We start from the raw sequence: 21021 nt of genomic DNA, 5'->3' as shown, positions 1-21021 counted from the left end.
ATTTTTTCTTGTTTTTTTTTTAAGGCAATAAATTTTTTTTAAGGCAACAAATTCAGATCATTTGATGAATAAAAATTTAAAATGCAACTTCAAATAATATTTCAATGATTTTAATATTCATATTATAGAGCCTTTTTTGTTTCTACCACTTCATGTGATTACGATATTAATTACAGATTACAAATAATCGTAAATGCCTACTCGTGTATTTGTGTACACACGCATTTGTGTGCGTGCCAAAAAGGTTGAATGTGTGTTCGCTTGCTTTGCGTTGAAGTGAAAAGTTTAAATTACCTGTTAATTGACGAAGCCAGCCACAAAAGATGCCAATATAGAAGCGAAAATCAACAACAAAAATAGCAACAATGCAAATTTGTTTATTGATAATCGTATCAACAGATCAAAAATTGATTTACACACTTATCTGCGTCTGCATCACAAATAAGTGGCAAACAAATGATTAAAATCAAACGGCAAACAATGCAGCACGAATTGTTTTCAAGCATTGTAATTATGGCAGCAAACCGCACAAATGTAAAATAATACACCGTTATTTATATTAACATACATACATATGTATATTGATTTATAATGCATTAATTTATACATGGGGTCATGAGCTCGATTTTGAAAGCGCAGCAATTTAAGAAGTGAATGCTTGAATTTAATCGCACATAGTTTTGTTGGAATATTTGTTGTTGTCTTAATGTCTGATTTAACTATAATTACGATATGCACATTTATAATATTTGCAGAAATTAATGATGTACAGTATTTCTTAACATGTAATTTGATGGTGTGTATTTTCAGCTCCTGTTATACTTTCAACTCGTCTACAAGAACTACCAAAATCACTTAAGGGCACTTAAACACATTATTTTGAAATTAGAAATAGTATATAATAAAATTAATAAGTTGCAAGATATTAAGTTTGCACGGTGAGCTATCATCTTACTTATATTTAAGCTTAAGATGAAATTATCTGAATTCTTCATTCAGTTTTCATTTAGCTTAATCCCAGAAATTAACCAATTACAGAACAAAACAAACCTTAATCATCAATAATCGCCTTACTGTATTTCAAAATAAGCTCCAATAACATCTTTTGCATGCGTTTGAACCAATTGTCGGAGCACTTTTGCCACTCTCCTTGAGGTAACTCCGAAATATGCATTTTTATACTCTCGCAACAAAGTTGCTAAGGAGAGTATTATAGTTTTGTTCACATAACGGTTGTTTGTAAGTCAGATATAGGCTTATGTATACCAAAGTGATCAAGGTGACGAGTAGAGTTGAAATCCTGATTTCTCTCTGTCCGTCCGTCCGTCTGTCCGTCCGTCCGTGCAAGCTGTAACTTAAGTAAAAATTGAGACATCATGATGAAACTTGGTACACGTAGGGTGATTTTTTAAGAGCTTGATAACTTTTTTTAAAAAAAACGCATAAAATTTGCAAAATCTCATCGGTTCTTTATTTGAAACGTTAGATTGGTTCATGACATTTACTTTTTGAAGATAATTTCATTTAAATGTTGACCGCGGCTGCGTCTTAGGTGGTCCATTCGGAAAGTCCAATTTTGGGCAACTTTTTCGAGCATTTCGGCCGGAATAGCCCGAATTTCTTCGGAAATGTTGTCTTCCAAAGCTGGAATAGTTGCTGGCTTATTTCTGTAGACTTTAGACTTGACGTAGCCCCACAAAAAATAGTCTAAAGGCGTTAAATCGCATGATCTTGGTGGCCAACTTACGGGTCCATTTCTTGAGATGAATTGTTGTCCGAAGTTTTCCCTCAAAATGGCCATAGAATCGCGAGCTGTGTGGCATGTAGCGCCATCTTGTTGAAACCACATGTCAACCAAGTTCAGTTCTTCCATTTTTGGCAACAAAAAGTTTGTTAGCATCGAACGATAGCGATCGCCATTCACCGTAACGTTGCGTCCAACAGCATCTTTGAAAAAATACGGTCCAATGATTCCACCAGCGTACAAACCACACCAAACAGTGCATTTTTCGGGATGCATGGGCAGTTCTTGAACGGCTTCTGGTTGCTCTTCACCCCAAATGCGGCAATTTTGCTTATTTACGTAGCCATTCAACCAGAAATGAGCTTCATCGCTGAACAAAATTTGTCGCGAAACACATTTCGAACCGAACACTGATTTTGGTAATAAAATTCAATGATTTGCAAGCGTTGCTCGTTAGTAAGTCTATTCATGATGAAATGTCAAAGCATACTGAGCATCTTTCTCTTTGACACCATGTCTGAAATCCCACGTGATCTGTCAAATACTAATGCATGAAAATCCTAACCTCAAAAAAATCACCCGTTATTTCTTGGCTCCATAAGAAGGTTAAATTCGAAGATGGGCAAAATCGGCCCACTGCCACGCCTACAAAATGGCGAAAACCGAAAACCTATAAAGTGGCATATTTGGACGTAATTTTTTGTAAAAGTGGGAGTGGCTCCGCCCCCTACTAAATTTTTTGAACATATCTCAGAAACTACAATAGCTATGTCAACCAAACAATACAGAGACGTTTCCTTCAGGCATTTCCATAAACAGTTCTAAAATGGAAGAAATCGGATAAAATCCACGCCCACCTCCCATACATAGGTTATGTTGAAAATCACTGAAAAATGCGTTAACCGACTAACAAAAAACGTCAGAAACACTAAATATTACGGAAGAAATGGCAGAAGGAAGCTGCACCCAGGCTTTTTTTTAAAAATTGAAAATGGGCGTGGCGTCGCCCACTTATGGACCAAAAACCATATCTCAGAAACTGCTCTACCGATTTCAATGGAATTCGGTATATAATATTTTCTTTACACCCTGATGACATGTACGAAATATGGGTGAAATCGGTTAAAAACCACGCCTTCTTCCAATATAACGCTATTTTGAATTCCATTTGATGCCTTCTCTGTATAATATATACATTAGGAACCAATGATGATAGCGGAATAAAACTTTACACAAATACGGTATTTGAGCTGGGGTATCCCTTGGGGAAAAATTGTCGTGATCAGACTATAACTTTTCTAGGTCCCTGATGTCGAACACGAAGAACGCAGTGCCTAACCTAACCTAATTTTACACCGAAAACATCGGTAAATCACTCAGAATTTAATTCTAATTAATTTTACAGCAAAATAAAAAAATATGCAAATGACGGATAATGAAATCTCGATTATCACTTTATTATGCGAGATTATAAAATGTTCGGTGACACCCGAACTTAGCCCTTCCTTACTTGTTCATATTTCATTTTCAAGTGCCTCTTCCAGTGTCGCAAAACGTTGACCTCTTACTTTCAAAAGTTCGGTGGTATCACTCGATGTGGGGAAGGTTGCATTGTGGTGGTGATAAGTGATCCGTCACCAACAGTTTGTTTTCCTGGGTTTTCCTGATTGTGAAAGTCAATTTTCGGAATACCTTAATGTTTGACCTGGGTTGAGGAGCTTTTTTCGGCTTCATCTCACCTTTGCCACGGTCTTCGACCGGTCGTGTGTTTCCAAGTCGTAAGAACATATTCAAGACTCATCGCCAGTAAGAATACACTTTATGATATCCTGGTAGTCGGAAAGCATCGTTTCACACCTGTTACCGCGACCCTGTTTTTCGAAAAAATCAGTAATCTTGGAATCAATAGTGCTTTCACTTTTCTTATGCGATAATTATCTTTCAAAATGGTTCAATGGTTACACTGATCCTTTCGATATTCCAACGATGCCAGTAATATCTTTGACAGTTACACATCGATTCTGAAGCACCAACTGCTTTATTAGAGTACACTGTTGCTAAGTTAATCCACGTGGAACAATATAAAAACTTATCACGCGGAAATGTTTGCGATTTAACTCCATTTTTTGGTCGAGGTGAATATTTTAAGATACTGTAAACAACACAAATAGCACTCATATGTCAAAATATTCTGAATATGCACTACATAAAAAATATCAATATTTACGATAAAGTTGTAAGTTGTCTGATTGCAACACAATTGACAGATCTCGAAATATAAAAGACAACCAATATACTAATTAAACAACTTCTTGTAAAAGAAAACTCAAAATACGAGTACTGTATTAGAAATTTCATATTTATTAAAAATTCATTCTGATTATGAGAAGTGAGGGAAAATTCGAATGAACACAAAAATATATCATTAATAATGGAGAATCAGAAAAAATTTAAATAGAAAAGCACATTTGAGCAGACTTTTTGGTTATTCTAAGGGATATTGCAGCGGTCTTCGATTTCATTCATCAATTTAAGTAAAAAGTTGTTATCGAAAACTTATAGAACGCTAAGGAGGTGAGTTTTTCAAATCTTTTCGTTTCTGAGTTTCTAATTTCTAAGTCATAAAGGTCGAATTTGGTCACTAAAGTATAGAGATATGGAACATTTTCTTCACAAACCTAATACTTCTAGACAAGCTGGTTGCTCTATCTTAACAACGCTTGAGTTTAGAGTGTCCGATGAAAAATATTTATTAGTTTTTCACCACATAAACTTTAAAGCGAATTGTCTTGAAGTTGCTATTTTCGTTAGTATTCTACCCTTGGACCGTAACACCGATAATTAAGTCATATATTTATTTTATTTTTAGTACTGCATCCGCGTACATGCGCGCACAATGCACACAGACATAAATATTTATGATATCTCTGGTTGTCATCGGCAGCGGCGAGCACTCGGCGACCCATTCACTGCGCGCTTCGCCCATTTATGCGCGTAATGCAATATTTATTATTTATAATGACACAAGTAAATGTTATCTAAGTGCGCGCATCCCGCTCGGCTACTATAATCCAAGCCGATAGCAATGGCTGCTGTTGCGGCAGCACCAACAAGCCCAACTTGTGGGGCAAGAACAGCAAGCGCGTGGGGGAGCCGACCAAAACCGCAATGCTTAAAGTTTGCTAAGTTCAATATACATACACGCGGCAACAACATCGGTGGATTTATGTGCGCTGTTGTTGTTGTTGTGAGTGCTGCTGCTGCTGCTGCGCCCATTAACGCTTATTGCCGACGCGCACAAAACGCCCCTCAGTTGCGGTAATTTGCACTCATCGCTGGCATAAATACCCCATCAAGGCAGCGCTGGGCGACAGCGCAGCGAGAGGGACGGACGCTCGGGACGCTTAAAGTGTGAACGCCAAAAGATTAAAAGTGTGGGGAGCGGCGCACGTCGAGTTCGGTGTGCGGTTGCATTGGGCGGTCAAAATGCATTTACAACATTTATGCAACACACCACAAACACTTCCAATCGCTTGCTGCATCAGCCGGGGCCAGCGCCGTCGCACTCTGCTCGGCGCGCTAACTCATTCTCGACGGCTTGAATAGCTGATTGTATCGAAATTATTACGATGTGGTAATTTTATGAGCATACAAGGCGACGCAATGCGCGTAGCTGCCACACGAACAACTCAACATTACAGTCATAATAATGAGCGTTCCGAAACAAAAGTGGACTGTGTGCCACAAATTGGATTTGCTAAGATTTGCCTTATGACCGAATAAGCCAAGCCACCGACTGACCAACCGACCGGCCTACCGAATCGCTGCTCAACGCGCAAGCTCGCGTAGCTCTCAAGCAAATGTATGCAGCTGAAATGCATACATATATTCAGTAGTATATTATATATATAAGCATATGCGCTGCACCGGTTGCTTCTCCGGGTGAATTGTATGCAGATGGCAACGTTCTGATAAGATACTCGGCCGGCGATATCGGCTCATGCTTACCTCCGCTCTGCGGTTGTGGCATGCAGCCTCAATGCAATTGCATTGGCAACCGCTTACGTAACCAGCGCTGGATTCGTACATTGCTAAGTTGGATTATAAATTGGTCATTGCAAAGGTTAAATGACGGTTTTAAGGTTATTAATGAAATCATATTATTATACATACATACATATATACATTTCGAGCTACCAACAGAGTGGTGCATGGACCCTTCGAACAGATTTACTTTGTCGCATGGATAAAATAAGAAAAACGCATGTGAAGGCGGGCTAACTCCAAGGCTTTTTCTTTAAGAATATATTTTGAGTTCCAGGTTAAGCAACAAAATGATGATCAGATTCTTGTTTGCCGGGCATGATATATTACTTTCTCTAACGTTAGACTTCAGCAAGATCCTTTGTTTTAATTTGCATATTTTAACAATTTTCAAGCGCGTTACTTTTTATCAGAGGACAATGCTTAATCCAATGTCTCATTCACTTGTTATAAGCCTTGGCTGGGATGGCGTTCAGAACCTGCATTGAATTTGGTTTCTTTTCGGTTTCGCCTCTTGGCGCTGGTTTCGATGTCATATTCATAAACCCACGTCTCGCCATCAATAAGAATGCGACCTCAACTAAGTTATCAAGCATATCTTCTGCGTCCTCTATTCGCCGTCGTTTTTGCAAAAGGTTCAGGGCTTTTGGTACGCTTCATACCTAAAAGATATTGCGGCGATTCAGAAGAGACTTTGAGATTCTATATGCCATATCTGTGATACCAATACGACGATTTCAAAGCAATTTTCGAGTTTATGAGCATGAGCCTAGATTTTCATGGCTCACGACCGGATCAAGTTTGCTCAGATGTAATTCAGAAACTTTAGTTCATTTTGAATATCAACTTTTTGGTGGCGGGGACAAAGTTGAGCAACTTGCGTGGGTTATCGGGGCTATCGAGTCTTGTCCATCTTGTGCTCAAAATACTCTTGCCTCAGCTACCCATAGACGTGTATACTTTGAAAGTAGCAGCAAGTTCTGTGCTTATGGAATTAGGAGGATGGAGTCCGAGAGAGTACGGATATAGTGCCGTTCTAAATACAAATATTAACAAAAGACACTATTTCCCCCGAAGGTTAAATTTCGGTGGATACTTTGAGGTAAGAATTCCCTCTAAACGCTTATGGAGCAGTAGAGGAGGAATACACTACATCGCTATTGGTCCGATGGGTCCAAAATGGACTGTGAAGTGGACGCGGGAGTATACTCGAATGATCTCGTAACCTCTATTTGTATCTGCCTACATACAAGCTCAACTAGCATCTTCCAAGCAGAAGTATTGGTTATCAGGAAGGCCTGCGAAGTTTTATCGATTAACTGCGGGGGAAACAGAAAGCAACCATATAAACGGATAGCCAGGCGGCTTTGCTTTCCTTGTTGACACAACAGATTAATTCAAACATAGTCAGCAATGCAGAAAAGTTTTAAGCTCATCGGCAGGTCAACTTCAACTGCCTATAATTTGGGTTCTCGGTCACATGAACATTTTCGGCAAGTAAAAGGCGGACGAGTTGGCAAAGTTGGGAGCCTCTTTAGACGAGTCCGAAGCGGACCAGCACTATCCCCGCTAGGAATGATCAAAAGGGAGAATTATAAGCATTTTGGTCAAATCCACCGAACATATGGAACACAACAACAACTTGTAATATAACAAAGCAAATATGGCCGAAATATGACAGGAATAGAACAAGATACTTCTTATCTCAGTCTAAAAATTGCAAAATTACGGCTACTTTGACGGAGCCCTGTCATTTTGAAGAGCATGTGGCAAAATTGCGCCTGCCTTGGAACACTATTGCCGCAGTTGAAAGCAAGAAGGGAATACTGAAACGGGTTTCCACTTCCTATGAGAATCCCCAGCTTTAGCACAAATCCGACACCAAATTTTTGGAACCGATTAGGCAGCAAACATCGAATGGTTGTTCACAAAAAGCATAACGAACATAAGCAATTTCATTAAGACCCCCAAAAGTCCCAGCGTAATAATGAAAAGAAATAGCAAGGCATAAAAATGACGCATCCAGCGCTAAGTGAGCCCCTGGGGCACTCCTATATTTGCTCGTAAGTACATATAGACTGTTTTTGGTCGGTATAGTAGAAGTTTCTTCAGCGTCGAATGGGTGTTGAAAACTTGGGAGCTTGGTGGAGTGATTTGAAATATTTAACATTGTTTTTCAATACCGTCTTTCGAGAAAAATACTTAAAATCCTTCCAGCATACATGTAAGTGCAGTCAGATCAGTTTTGTAATAAATTTATATGCTTACCAATCTTTGTAACCGTTAGTTTTACTAGTACATTTCTGCGTTCTAAATTTGTTTGGCTCAAATTGAATTATTTCAGCAACACCTTGCTCGCTAGTCCATTGCAGTTAAGCTACACAAATAGTAGTTGAAACTCCGGACAACATTTTTTCTGCGGCAGCGCAATATTTTTTCGTTGTTGTTGTTATGTTATGCCATAAATTCATAACAGAGTACACATTAATTCAAATCTCGACAATCGACAGTTCATTTGATAACCTCAGGCCGTTGACGCTGATTATTATGATTATTGTTATTGCGCGTCATGGACACACACAACCTTACACTAGTATATGTGTATATGTATAAATAAATGCTGCAGCCGACCAACAGCTCACAAGCACGTGGGTTGGGACAATGAGGCGGAAGGTGAGAGTATACATACATACTGATATACTCGTAAGTCACCAGCAAAGTGGTAGCACTATATGTTTTTATATCTAAGTTATATATTTATGTTGCGGGCTACAATTTACACATATACATACTTATGTATGTGGTGCAGAGTCAGCGTAGTGAAAAACCACGACTAGAATATGCAGAGTATTTGCTACTTGTAGTTTGTGCAGCTACGCAATGTGGCATGAACGAAATTACACATCGCTAGCTGTCAGATTGAGGACACCAATCGACGGTGGAATGGGAGCAGAACAAAAAATATGTATAAACTGAAATTTGTATGACTAGAGGCGGCGCTGCGCCGACAATTTCGCTGCATGCTATAATAATGAACTAAGGAAGAAATTCATTACAATGTAATTGAGCAGCGAAGCGGAGCCAGCGCTGCCGAGGGGTTTGTGTGCGCGCCACACGGGTGATGACTAGCAAACTGGCGGATTGGTATATGGCACAGCAGTGGACGCTGCAGTTCCCCTTGCTGGCGGCGGCAGCGCTAACAAACCAAAGACACTTGAGCGAAGGCTTCACTGTGTTGCGAGTGAAGGTCATTGGAAAGCGGCGGAGAAGGCTACTTAGTTAAGCAACATGGGTGGGTACAAGCTGCCTGAGAGGGGTGTTGGCTGCCGTTAATTTCTGCTTTGCTTCCGTAGCTCTCTATGCTCCAGCGAAGTTTGTGCTGACTGCCGTTTTGTTGCGACGCTGTAGCTGCCACACAGTTGCTCTTGCAATTCATATTCATTCACTTGGAAATCAACGCAAAGTTCCTAATTCATAATCGACAGCAGTAGCGGTGGCACAGTGTGTTAATTAGGGACAACAAGGCGCAGTCGAAATGAAGTTTTTTCATTGAACTCAAGCTTTTTTACAAAAAAATATTTGGAAAACGTTATGCTTCCCAAGAGTTTCTAAAGAGCAATTATTAGGCGCGCAGCAAAGTTCTTTCTTTTTTAGTTTTTTTTTTTACTACAAATGCAATTTTGTTGTAAGGAAATGCTTAAAAATGAACTATTCGTAGTATTGCCCATTGCTAGTCATGACTTTTTCCCATATTTCTGTCAAAGCACGAATACCACTCCGATGAAACTATTCACCTGCTGATGCTATCCAATAATCAAGCCGGTTTGTATAAAAGCTATATGCTATAGTGGTCTGAATGAGCTTATTCTGCAGAAAAGGGCAAAATAGCCATAAGAACTCTTACACGTCTTAGAAAACATTCTGCATTGATCAAAGGCCGGAAGGTTTGAGAAATTGTGTGGAAGCAAAAGGTGACCGTTTTGTATAAAATATGGAAAATTACTCATTTAGTATAAGTAAATTTAGTTTTATTAAAAAAAAATGTATTATGGTTCGATTTTTATAGCATTAACGGAACTAATGGCAGGATTTTTCTAAAATATATGTGCTTCAAGTGAAGGAGCCGATATTAAATTCATAATTTAACGGTCTATCATCTTGAAAATGATGAATACCCTTGTGAAAATCGGTGTATCTACGAACTATCTTACCGTCTACCCTTACAAAAACGTAATGTAACAGAACATCAATAGTTAAGAGAATATCAGTTCAACCTAAAAGTTATGCTCCAGAAACGAATTGCTTTTAAAGAGAGAAATATCACTGAAAGGAAAGAAATTTCTCAGTTTTACCTCCAGTAGACAATTGTCTACAGTTTTATGAGGGTGATTAAAAATTACACGTGATAAATAACCTAACGTGTAGCTATTATCAAACTCTTCCACTCGTTATGAACAATATATAATTATTATCATTTCGAGAGCTTTTTAATTGAAACCTGCTACTTGAAGTTGATTACATATCTTGAAATGATTATAATTAGTAATAAAATTATTATGTAAATTATATTTAATTATGTTTATTTGAATTAATTTTCAAGTTTTTCATTCTTTTGTAGTTCTGCCGAAAGGCGTGAGAGATATTTGTGTTACATTTTTACTGACGTTTTTCTATATGAAATGCTTTATGACTCACCATCCAAATCGATACATGAATATACATACATACATATATGTACTTGGTTCCATCTCTGTTCATGAACTAATATCGCACTGGTACAATATGTTACCTCCAAGGTGTTAGTGGTGCTCTTAGACTCTACCATATACTCTTGAACGATTTTCTCAATAGTCACCACAAGAGTGTGTGATTCGAGAACCTTTATGAGATAACTTTATGAGACTTCTGGGGGGTTGGATGGATGAAATTGGAGAGCAGGAGCGCTAGACCGCAGGATGCCGCACTTAAGGCTTCGTTAAGCCCATTTTAATCATAGTTGGTAACCATATAAAGCCTGATTCATCTACCCAGTAGATGCGCTGTGATGACCCCTCCACTAATGCTAAGTTCCTGTTACTTAGAAGTAGAAGCTTTTAGTGGTGATCGAGTTTGATGTAACCCTGATAGACTTAACCTAGACTTTTGAGAAAGTGAAGTTGTTTATGTTGTCATATACTTCTAGTTGTGTGAATATGCACAATTTTTTGATTCTGAAAGAAGGAACTTGGGTTATTTTCGCCATCAATACCAGGAAAGGGTACGAAGAAATCCTACACCACGTGCCTTATTTCCCAAATATTTGTCCAATCGATCGCATTTGGTCTGACTCAAAAGAAGTTCCACTCAGAAGACGACATCGTACAATGAGATGTTTCTATAGCCTTCTATGTTGTAAGAAATGCACCTGTGAAGGGCTTTATAGCTGCTGAGAGTTGGTCAACAAATATTTAATATTGCAGTTCCATTTTGCGGCATATAATGGAGACCCCATACTGATAACACAATCAGAAACGACTTTCTTATCAAATACTTAAAGTGTTAATAACGGCTATTTGGGTAATTAGAAGCTTTATTGCAAGGTCAGAAATGAGAATTAATTTACTGAGCCTTAAAGCTCTATGCCGTTAGAATATGTATACACATGTAGGGTGTCAGTAGAACGGCAAAAATGAAAACATTAGTGATTATCAAATAAATAAACTAATGCAAATAGTGAAAAGTGATAACATGACCATACCTAATATTATTTGCCGAAGTGTGACATAACATTGGTCAATATTGATAAATAAACAAAAGGTACACTACCTATATCCCCCGAAAGTAAACAATAGCAGCAATAGCCAATCTATACTCAACTGAAGGGATCGATTCGAGTGATCGAGTCGAGCGCTCAATTGCTCATTAATTGGCACTCATATTCATTGTACATTTTGACAAAAAGGTACCAGGAAATTCTAAATAAAACACAAACACAAAATATTTAATAATTCAACAATATTTATTTTATGTCGCCTTCAGAGAAATCCCCACCAGTCCTCGAAACACATTTCATAAACACTTTTTAGGATGACCTTTATATCCTTCAGCAAATTTTCTTTTATCTTTTCGATCGACCGAAAATAGATTCCACGGAGTGGCAAGTGGTTTGGGGAACAAGGTAAAATCACTCGGAGTCAAATCTCGTGAATACGGTGGTAGATCGATGGACAGTTATTGCGTTTTTGGCTTTAAATTCGGTCACAATCGTGGCTCGATGCGATGGTGCATTATTAACGTGTAAAATTCATGTATTATTCTTCTACAATTTCGGCCGTTTTCGACGGATTTTCCCACGCAAACGTTTCAATATGGCCAACCATAACTATTTGTTAACCGTCTGTCCCTTCGGAACAAATTCATGATCTACCAAACCACGAATATTGAAAAAATCAATGAGCATCATCCTGATTTTTGAGCGGCTTTGTCGAGGTTTTTTTGGTTTCGGCTCGTGCTGTTCCCTCCTTTCGATGACTGTTGACTTGTTTGCATGTCACACTCATAACCTCATGTCTGAATTGCAGTTTCAATGTTCTCCATGAATGTGAGATCGAAATTCGCACGAACAATCATGTCCAAAGAGAATTGTTTACGGTACTCTTTTTGAAAAAAATTCAACTTCATCGAGACGGGTCAAACAAGCACGCGTTTCATACCCAAATTATCCACCGAAATCACTCGAGCAAGTTCGCGAGAGATAACGATGACACTTTGGCCATCTTTCTGACACTTGCTTGACGATTTTCAAGCACCACATGCTTCACTTTTTAATATTTTCATCAGTTGAAGAGTTGACAAGTCCAGAACGAAGCATGTTCAACGACCTCTCGACCGTCATTGCTGAAAACCACTTGTGGTTCGCACACGAAATTTGTTTAGAAATACAAAATTTGAGTCCAAATCTTTGTTCGACATTTTTATCCATTGTAAAAATCGCAACGCACTAATGGGGGACTTAAGCAGCTGTTGTAAACAGACTGGTTAGTAATTAAGGTCAGTCCTACCAACTTAGGAAGATACATTTCTTTAAATATATATTTAACCGGGAAATTTAGTTACAATTTCCGGTAGCTTATTGGCCACAAGGTATGCGAAATTAAAAGTATTTTCTTTAATGAAAGGGCCCTGTTATTTATTAACATTTGACGAAGCAAATTTTAGTTTAGTGAATTGCACAGAACATTCCGGTTTGAGTGATTCGTTCGGAGCTAAAAGCTGTTACAAAAAAAAAACTTGTTTGCTTAAGTTTTGTTTATTTGTAAAAGTTTAAGTGAACGTATGCTAGTAACCGGCATTTCGTAGCACAATTGTGCAAGTTGACTTCACAAGTACACCCTGTCAAGAAAGTGTGGGAAATTCTTCATTTCTCCCTCTCTTCTCACGCTTATATGGAAAACAGGTAAACAAATGCTGTAAACACACTGGTTGCCAGAACGCGCTAATTTTTGGCATCATAATTAAGGACAGTTGTACCAACCAAGGAAAGAAAAATTACCTGTCTTCCATATAAGCGGGAGATTTAAGTGGAGAATTCCCGATACTTTCTGGACAGGGTGTATACTTACGCTCTATCGTTCAGTCGTTGTCGAGACAGCAACTAAAAAATATTACGTATGGCCATGTTGTTAAGATAAATGAGCGCTGAACGAAATTTGTTTATGATTATGAATGCTTTGTGGTATTAAAGTGATTGTTTGTCATTTATATGGAGAGCCCGCATTTTAACACAGTTCGGATTCGTAGCTGATAAAATATAAGTTAAATGGAATTTGGACTGATAATAAATACTATGCCATAACTATATTAATCGTATATCTTAGAGTCTTGGAAGCCAGTTTCATTTATTTTCCCTTAACTTGTTTTATTCGTTCTCAATTAAGTTCAACGAGTAATGAAGAACTCGCTCTAAAACTGTTGCAGCTTCTCCGTACTCACTGGTATATGAAGTGTATTTGGAAACTGCATTTGAGATGAATTTTCGCCTACGCTTGTGTACTGATTGGGAATTTGGCTGACAAATGCACTGTAATGTTATTTCACACCTCCTCAGCTTAAATTATTTGTCTTTAACACCAAATCGATAAAAATAGTAAACAAATTTAAACAAATATCTCTCACGTTTTTTCGACAGAAGAACTGAAAACGCGAAACTTAAATCAAAACAAGAAAATTATATATTAATACTCGTATATATGTAATATAATTATTTACCAATTAATTTTTATTAATAACTTAAGTTATTTGAATATATTTAAAAAACATCAAGTAGCAGGTTTCAACTACAATACTCACCAAACGATAATAATTAAATACTATTCATGATGAGTGGGCATTTTTCATAACAGCAACACGTTAGGTCACTTATCACGTGTAATTGTTAATCACCCTGTTGAGAATGTAAACAATCATCTACTGACAGTAAAACTGAGAAATTTTTATAATTTTAGTAACAAATATTTCTCTCATTAAAAGCAAGTGCTTTCTGGAGTACAACCTTTGTGATGTATGCGTGTATATGGTAATTATAATTATTATATATATTACTCTCGGTTATTGTAAGATCCACAATAAATCTACCAAATCATCATTATTCAGCATTTTCAAGAGGCGAAACTATTAAACTATGAATACGATACCACTGTCTTCTCTTGAAGCACTTACAATACTCGAAAAATCACTGAGTTTAGCTTAAACACTAGTAGTAGATTCTTCTTTTGATCGACAGTGACGTTTTTATAAAGTTGATTGTATAGCAACCAGTCAGCGTAATATATCATATAATTTTGCCTGGATACTGAAAAATGAGGTGTTGGCTTAACATCTTCAAGCAGCGCAGTATTGATAACTAAAGCAGCATTACTTGTGGCTCTTGATAGAATATATTCGGAAGACTTTCAAAAACTTTGAATACATCCTGGGAGAACACCGCTGGACCGCGCAAACTATCAAGCCCTGCCATAAGTTCTGTTATAAAAATTATAAAAATCAAACTATGCAACACGCGCAGTTTCTGTTGAACCTAAGAGTCAAAGATTCTTAGAGACTCTCCAACTTTCTGCGGAATATTGATCAATCCATCTTCTCCAACCCCTACCACTAACTTACAGACAATCAATCATCTACAGCTTTGAAACCAGGAATATTGTGTTTAAGCCACTAGTTTTTAGTTGTTACCTTGTCAGCTGGAACAGAACCTTGCTGAAGGCTTCAATGCTCTCCATTTAAGAGAGTATTGCTTAACTGCTTTACCACGCCCTCTAAACCATCCTCCTTGTACACTTTTGCCCCAGTTTTAATCCCTTCACAGAAGTGAAGTTGTGTTTGCAATAGATTTCGCACCAAGCCATTACTGCAGGTGGATGGGGACCATGTTGAATACTGGGTATAACATTTGTTGTGCCTTTGGGGGATTTTGCGTTAATTTCTTGGTTTCGCTTATTAAATGCTTGTCCAACAGTGGAAATGATTTCACCTGAAATCATCCCGAATAAGTCTTGCCATTAATTTGGTCGATGTATCCATTTCTTCTGAGAAATTTTTCTGTAATCTAAGGAAATTTAAGGGCTTTCTTTGGCTACTTTGTCCTTCCCAGTCAATGAAGCTCATTTGTCGCAACAAGCGATATCGAGCCAATATAGCAAATAGCTTTCATACAAACTGATCAATAAAAATCCAAAGAGTGATATTTCTACATTCTCTTTTGATGTAATAAATGCAACTGTGAAGGGCTTTATAGCTGCTGAGAGAATATTGCAGTTGCTTTTTGGGGCATATATTGGATACGTATTTCTGATAATACTATTATTAAAAACGACTATCTTATCTGTTTGGGCAATTGAAAGGCGAAAAACGTCCGGTTTCCGTAGACCCTTGTCAGTTCATATTAAAAAAGAGAATTAATTTACCGAACCTAAAGTTCTGAACTTGTTAGAACATGTATGCCCAGGGTGTGACTATAACGACAAAAATGAAAATATTAGTGATTACAATAGCAGCTACAACCAACTGAAGTGATCGAGTCGAACGCTCAATCGCTCATTAATTAACACTCACACTCAATCTATGAGAAATGAGAAGTATTTTCTTTAACGAAAGGGCTCTGTTATCGCTGCCCTTTTACAGCTCAGTTTTAAGTGTGCATTTGCTCGTCTATATAAGCGCATTGTTTGACCAAGCAAATTTTAGTTTAGTGAATTGCACAGAACATTCTGGTTTGAGTGATTGTTCGGAGCTAAAAGCTATTACAAATAAAGAGTATTAAAAAAAGTTTATTTTCGATAAATAAAGAAACTATAAAAATGGTTATCAAAAATCCGAACAATATAGTTGTGCCCGATTATTTGAACGAGAACTTCTTCGTGGCCACGCTTGAGGAAGGTTTGCGTGCAATCCAGGTGACGGTTAATGAAATTACTTTCGAATGGGCCACCAACCCCGGTGATAATTACTGCTCACGCATCTATCGCGTTGCAGTCGCCTATGAGCGTCTAGTTGACGCAGATAAGCCGCCAGCACAAGAGCAACGGTCGTTAATCGTCAAATCTATACCGGCTTCGAAAGACACCCGTTTCCTTGAAGATCTTGGTGTTTTTCTTAAGGAAAAAATTACCTATTTGGATGTATTGCCACGGCTGCAAGTACTGGTGCCGTGTCCGAAATTTGCTGCCACGTACGTATACCCCATAAAATTGTGGAACATTTCTCATTTATTTTATTTTTTTTTAACAACTGAATGTTTTAAAATGATTTGCAATTTTTCCGGGTATTCTCAACTATAAATTCTTCTATTCTGTTCAGCTGCTATTATGCTACCAAATCCCCCATTAACACTCTTGTTTTTTCTGACTTGAAGTCTGACGGGTTTCGGGTTGCGCCACGACAGGACCAGCTCGATTGGGCACACTGTGAATTGGTCTTGCAACAAACGGCGCGCCTGCATGCCACTTCAATGATTTTAGCCCAGCGAGTAAGTATATTGAAGAGACTTAAGTAAGCATATTTGTGTACCATTTTTGCTCAGTATATAACGGGAGTTATTCAGAAAGGAGCTGCTAGAAATATAGTGAAGATGTTCTTTGTGCAAAAAAAAACAACTTAAATGGTCCAAAAAAGTAAGGTTTTCAGGAATAGTATGAACTTCAGCTGAGATGCTCATGTCTTATTTAGTATATACTCAAAAACGATATGAAAACCGAACCAATTTTTTCTATTTACTGCCAATATTTTTCAAAATCGTGAAAATCCATATATATTTATATATTTATATCATATATAGGATCCCGACATCTCCAAACGCTTGGTCGACGGTATGCTGTGCGAGAAGACTATGATAAAGTCTGATACCTATAAACAAATTTTCGGCACTACACTAAAGCACTTAGCCAACAATGCAGCCGAGTGGCCCGGTTTTGAAAAGATCGCACAAAAATTGCACCATTTCTATGATAATTTCAAGAGCATATGCGCACACTTAGCAGATCATCGTGAAGGTGATCGCTTCGTTGTGATGAATCATGGTGATCTTACGCTTTTAAATATCATGTACGCCTATGATGATCCCAAGCAACCCAAGAAACCAACGCGCGCTATTTTTGTAAGTTCCACTGAAATCCAAAACTGTTTCATTTCATTTCAATAACTCATTCTTGTTTTATGAACTTTCAGGTGGATTTCCAAGTTAATTTCTGTGGCAGCCCTGGCTGCGATCTAAACTTCTTTCTCAACACCAGTGTTCAACTGGATTTGCTGAAGGAACGACGCGAAGATCTCATAAATGTGTATTACAAGACATTGAAAGAGACGTTGGAGTATCTTCATTACGAGAATATACCAACTTTGGAAGATCTAAAGTACGAATTGCGTGCTCGTGAACTTTATGGTCTTTTCGCTATGTTCGGTTTTCTGCCCATAATTACTATGCCAAAGGAGCTATCCGGAGATAACAGTATTGAAACTATGATAAATGAGGAGGCCGTCCGTCTAAAGTACAAAAAAGTATTTGCACAAGAACGTTTACAAGCACAGCTGAAGTATGGACTCAAGCGCTTAGAGAGTATGGGTGTGTTGGACGAGTTTTAGTTTATTTTGAAAATTGGATACAACTACTTTATGGGTGTTGAGTACGTGTAAATATGTATATATTAATATGAGATATATAAAATTGAAGTGAAAAATGTTAAGCTAACCGTCTCCTTTCCCTATTTCCTTTCCTACATATATACATGAATCGTGGACGATATCCATAGAAGGGATGCTAAATGAATTCTCGAATGTGTTAAACAAAAATATGCTAAAAAAGTTGAAATTTAGTTTCTTCGAACTTTTTAGAAATGAACTTTTGTTATTCAAATTTTCTAAGGGAAAAGAGTCACCTTAGCAAAAAGGATCACACTAGTAACACCACAAGCAATTGTCCATTAACAAATTGACTACTAACTGACTTTTGTTATTGCGCTGTTGCAAGTGATTTAGTCTGCAAAGTTTTTTTTTTGTCATTAGTGCTTTATCACACAGCAGCACACACACACACACGCACACATCCGCACGCATGCCGAGCTGGACCGGCAATAATTTGCTTATTGTGCGCAGCAACGAGAGCAGACAAGTCTCCGCAACACTCCAGCGATTCATTGTGTGGCACATCATGCCACTGCATAGCAAATTCAAGCGCACACATTTACCAAGAGATTTCAAGTTCGCCAATACAATACTTCCGCTTGTTAGTAGTTACATGCGCATATACACATATCGGCTGGTGTTATTCATATTCGCAGAATTCTTCTGGCCTCCACCACTGTGCTGCACGCTGTTGGCATTGCTTTAGCCTCGCCAACTCCGACACTATCATCATCTCTATCAGCAGCAACGCGCTGCCACTTGGATCGTACTGCCAGCTGTTGCTGCCTGCTACCATTGCGTTGCGTCGTCTGCCTTTTGCTTTGCCGTGGCCATAGCCATTACCGACTCATATAAATCATTCATCGAGTGGACCCCCAATTATTTGTCAATTTATGTCTCCTTCAAGGGCAGCAGACTATAAATAATTGTACTACCGGTGCTGGGCTTGCAGTTATTTTATTGCTATTGTTGTTGCTATTGTAATGTTGTCGTTATTGTTGTTCTGGCTGAGATATCAGCGTTGTTAGAATACTACGAGTACAAGTATTGTTGCCACAGTTGTGTTGCGCTGTCGAGCTCTTCCTGTTGCTGCTTCAGCTTCTCTGAATATGCGCTAAATACAGTATACACATACATACATATACACTTTTGTATGTGTTTGAATGTACATAATTACAAGCATATATTTACAACGTTTTACTCTACGACACAGTGGGCTTGCAAATGCTACGATTATTAGGCTCGTGCATGCGATGCTACGGACTTAGTAATGGATACATACAATAATGCATGAATACATTCTCATGTCAGTACAAGTATTTTATATGTATGCATGTTAAATGGCTGTATCAGCATACCCGTACCCACTCTGTTACTTAGAATGCAGCCTATGGTCAGAATCGATACTTCCTAACATGGAGCTGAATTTGCAAATGTGGGCGTGCTAAGAGATCTATTGCTTATATCACACATAGTATATTCCAGCTTGTTATTATGTGCATATGTAGTTAGGTTAGTTTAGATTAGGATACAGTTAAAAGTTAAGGGCATCTTCAACAACTTTAACAACAAGTTGAAATAAACAATATATGCAAACAAGAACATTTTGGTATATTTCTTATTCCTTGGAAAGGTCATTCGATGCCATTATGTATGGAACTCGACTTCGTTTGCGTAGTCACCACGGGTACGCCTGCAGAAGCCCAGACGCTGAACCCAATTTTCGACGGTTTCCAAGTATAAATCGGTCGATACTGTAGCAATTTCATTTTCGATATTCGTACGAAGCACATCAATCATCGCTGGCTTGTTGGCATAGACCATATACTTGACTTAGCCCCACAGAAAATAGTCTAATGGCGTCAAATCATCTAATTCGGGCCAAAAATATGCGGTTATCATTGAGCGCTAGCGATTTTAATTCACAGCGACGTGCCGGTTTTGATCATCACGGAAGAAGTACGGACCAATGACGCCGCCCGCCCATAAACCGCGCCAAACCGTAATTTTTTCGGGATGCAATGATGACTCATGGAGTACATGTGGAATGCTAACTGACCACAATGCATATTTTGCTTACTGACGAGGCCATTCAACCAGATATAAGCCTCATCGCTGAAGAGGATTATTCGATGAAAACTCGGAATATTTTCAAGTTGTTGCTCAACTCAACTTTTAGCGTCCCTATTGAAGAACCCGTTATTTGTGTTGCTTACGGTAACTTAAAATATTCGTCTTGGCTAAAAAAATGGATTTAAATGAGAAGCATGGAATATCTCAATCAAGAAGCAGTTTGTATTGTTGCTGCAGTGAATTCTATCGAGGTCATAGATTACTCCAAGACGATCTTCGTGAAGGTTGTCCAAACCTAGTTGTTGTTCTGGAAACTAAACAAACTGTTATTGAAAGAGGATCATGTGACCAGTCGTGATATAGAGACAACTATGGGCATTAGTGGAACCAGCATATATTCAGTATCGAGTTCTTTCGTTGATTCTATAAGTTATCATCTCTGAATGACATGTTTTATCCAAAGGGTGGAGGGCCATCAGAATCGTACTGAAAAGCTTGAAATTATCCGAAGCATGTTGCTTTAGACATTTTGTCATGTTCTCTCTCTCTGATATTGGCCAAAAATTACAAAGTGTACTCAAAGACCTTGGAAAATCGATTCTTCGCCGTTTAAAGCAACTCAGACTGACGTATGAAACGATTTGGCGTAATTTATGTCGAGAACGCGTACAAAATACAGCTTTTGTTCAGCGATGAGACCCATTGGGTATGTAAACAAGAAAAATTGCCCTATTTGGGACGAAGAACAACCTGAAGAGATTCAAGAGCTGTCATTTTCATCCAGAAAATCCTGTCCATCTATTGCTCCATCTTCAAAAATGATACCGGTGAGAATGTAATCGTCAATAACGACCATTATCGCGCCATGATAACCGACTATTTGATGCCTGAAATTGAAGCTTGTGATCTCGGCAACATTTGATTTGAAAAAGACGGCGCCACTTCCCACACATCGCATCAATCAATGGATTTATTGAAAAAAACACTTCGATGAGCAGATAATTTCA

The 21021-nt window shown here is 38.1% G+C and overlaps 1 protein-coding gene across 1 annotated transcript; it reads left to right on the top strand.

Annotated features, from left to right (window-relative positions):
• The first annotated feature begins 16005 nt into the window (after positions 1-16005).
• LOC125778220 (uncharacterized) lies at positions 16006-17983 on the top strand. Its single transcript, XM_049454848.1, has 4 exons — positions 16006-16493; positions 16622-16790; positions 17100-17417; positions 17489-17983. The coding sequence occupies exons 1-4, from the start codon at positions 16123-16125 to the stop codon at positions 17900-17902; spliced, it is 1272 nt and encodes a 423-aa protein (XP_049310805.1). The 5' UTR covers positions 16006-16122; the 3' UTR covers positions 17903-17983.
• The last annotated feature ends 3038 nt before the right edge of the window (positions 17984-21021 follow it).

This window comes from Bactrocera dorsalis, chromosome 4, assembly GCF_023373825.1.
Source record: "Bactrocera dorsalis isolate Fly_Bdor chromosome 4, ASM2337382v1, whole genome shotgun sequence".
Classification (NCBI taxonomy): Eukaryota; Metazoa; Arthropoda; class Insecta; order Diptera; family Tephritidae; genus Bactrocera; species Bactrocera dorsalis.
Note: the sequence above shows the minus strand (reverse complement) of the source record. Positions and strands in the feature narration are given on the sequence as shown.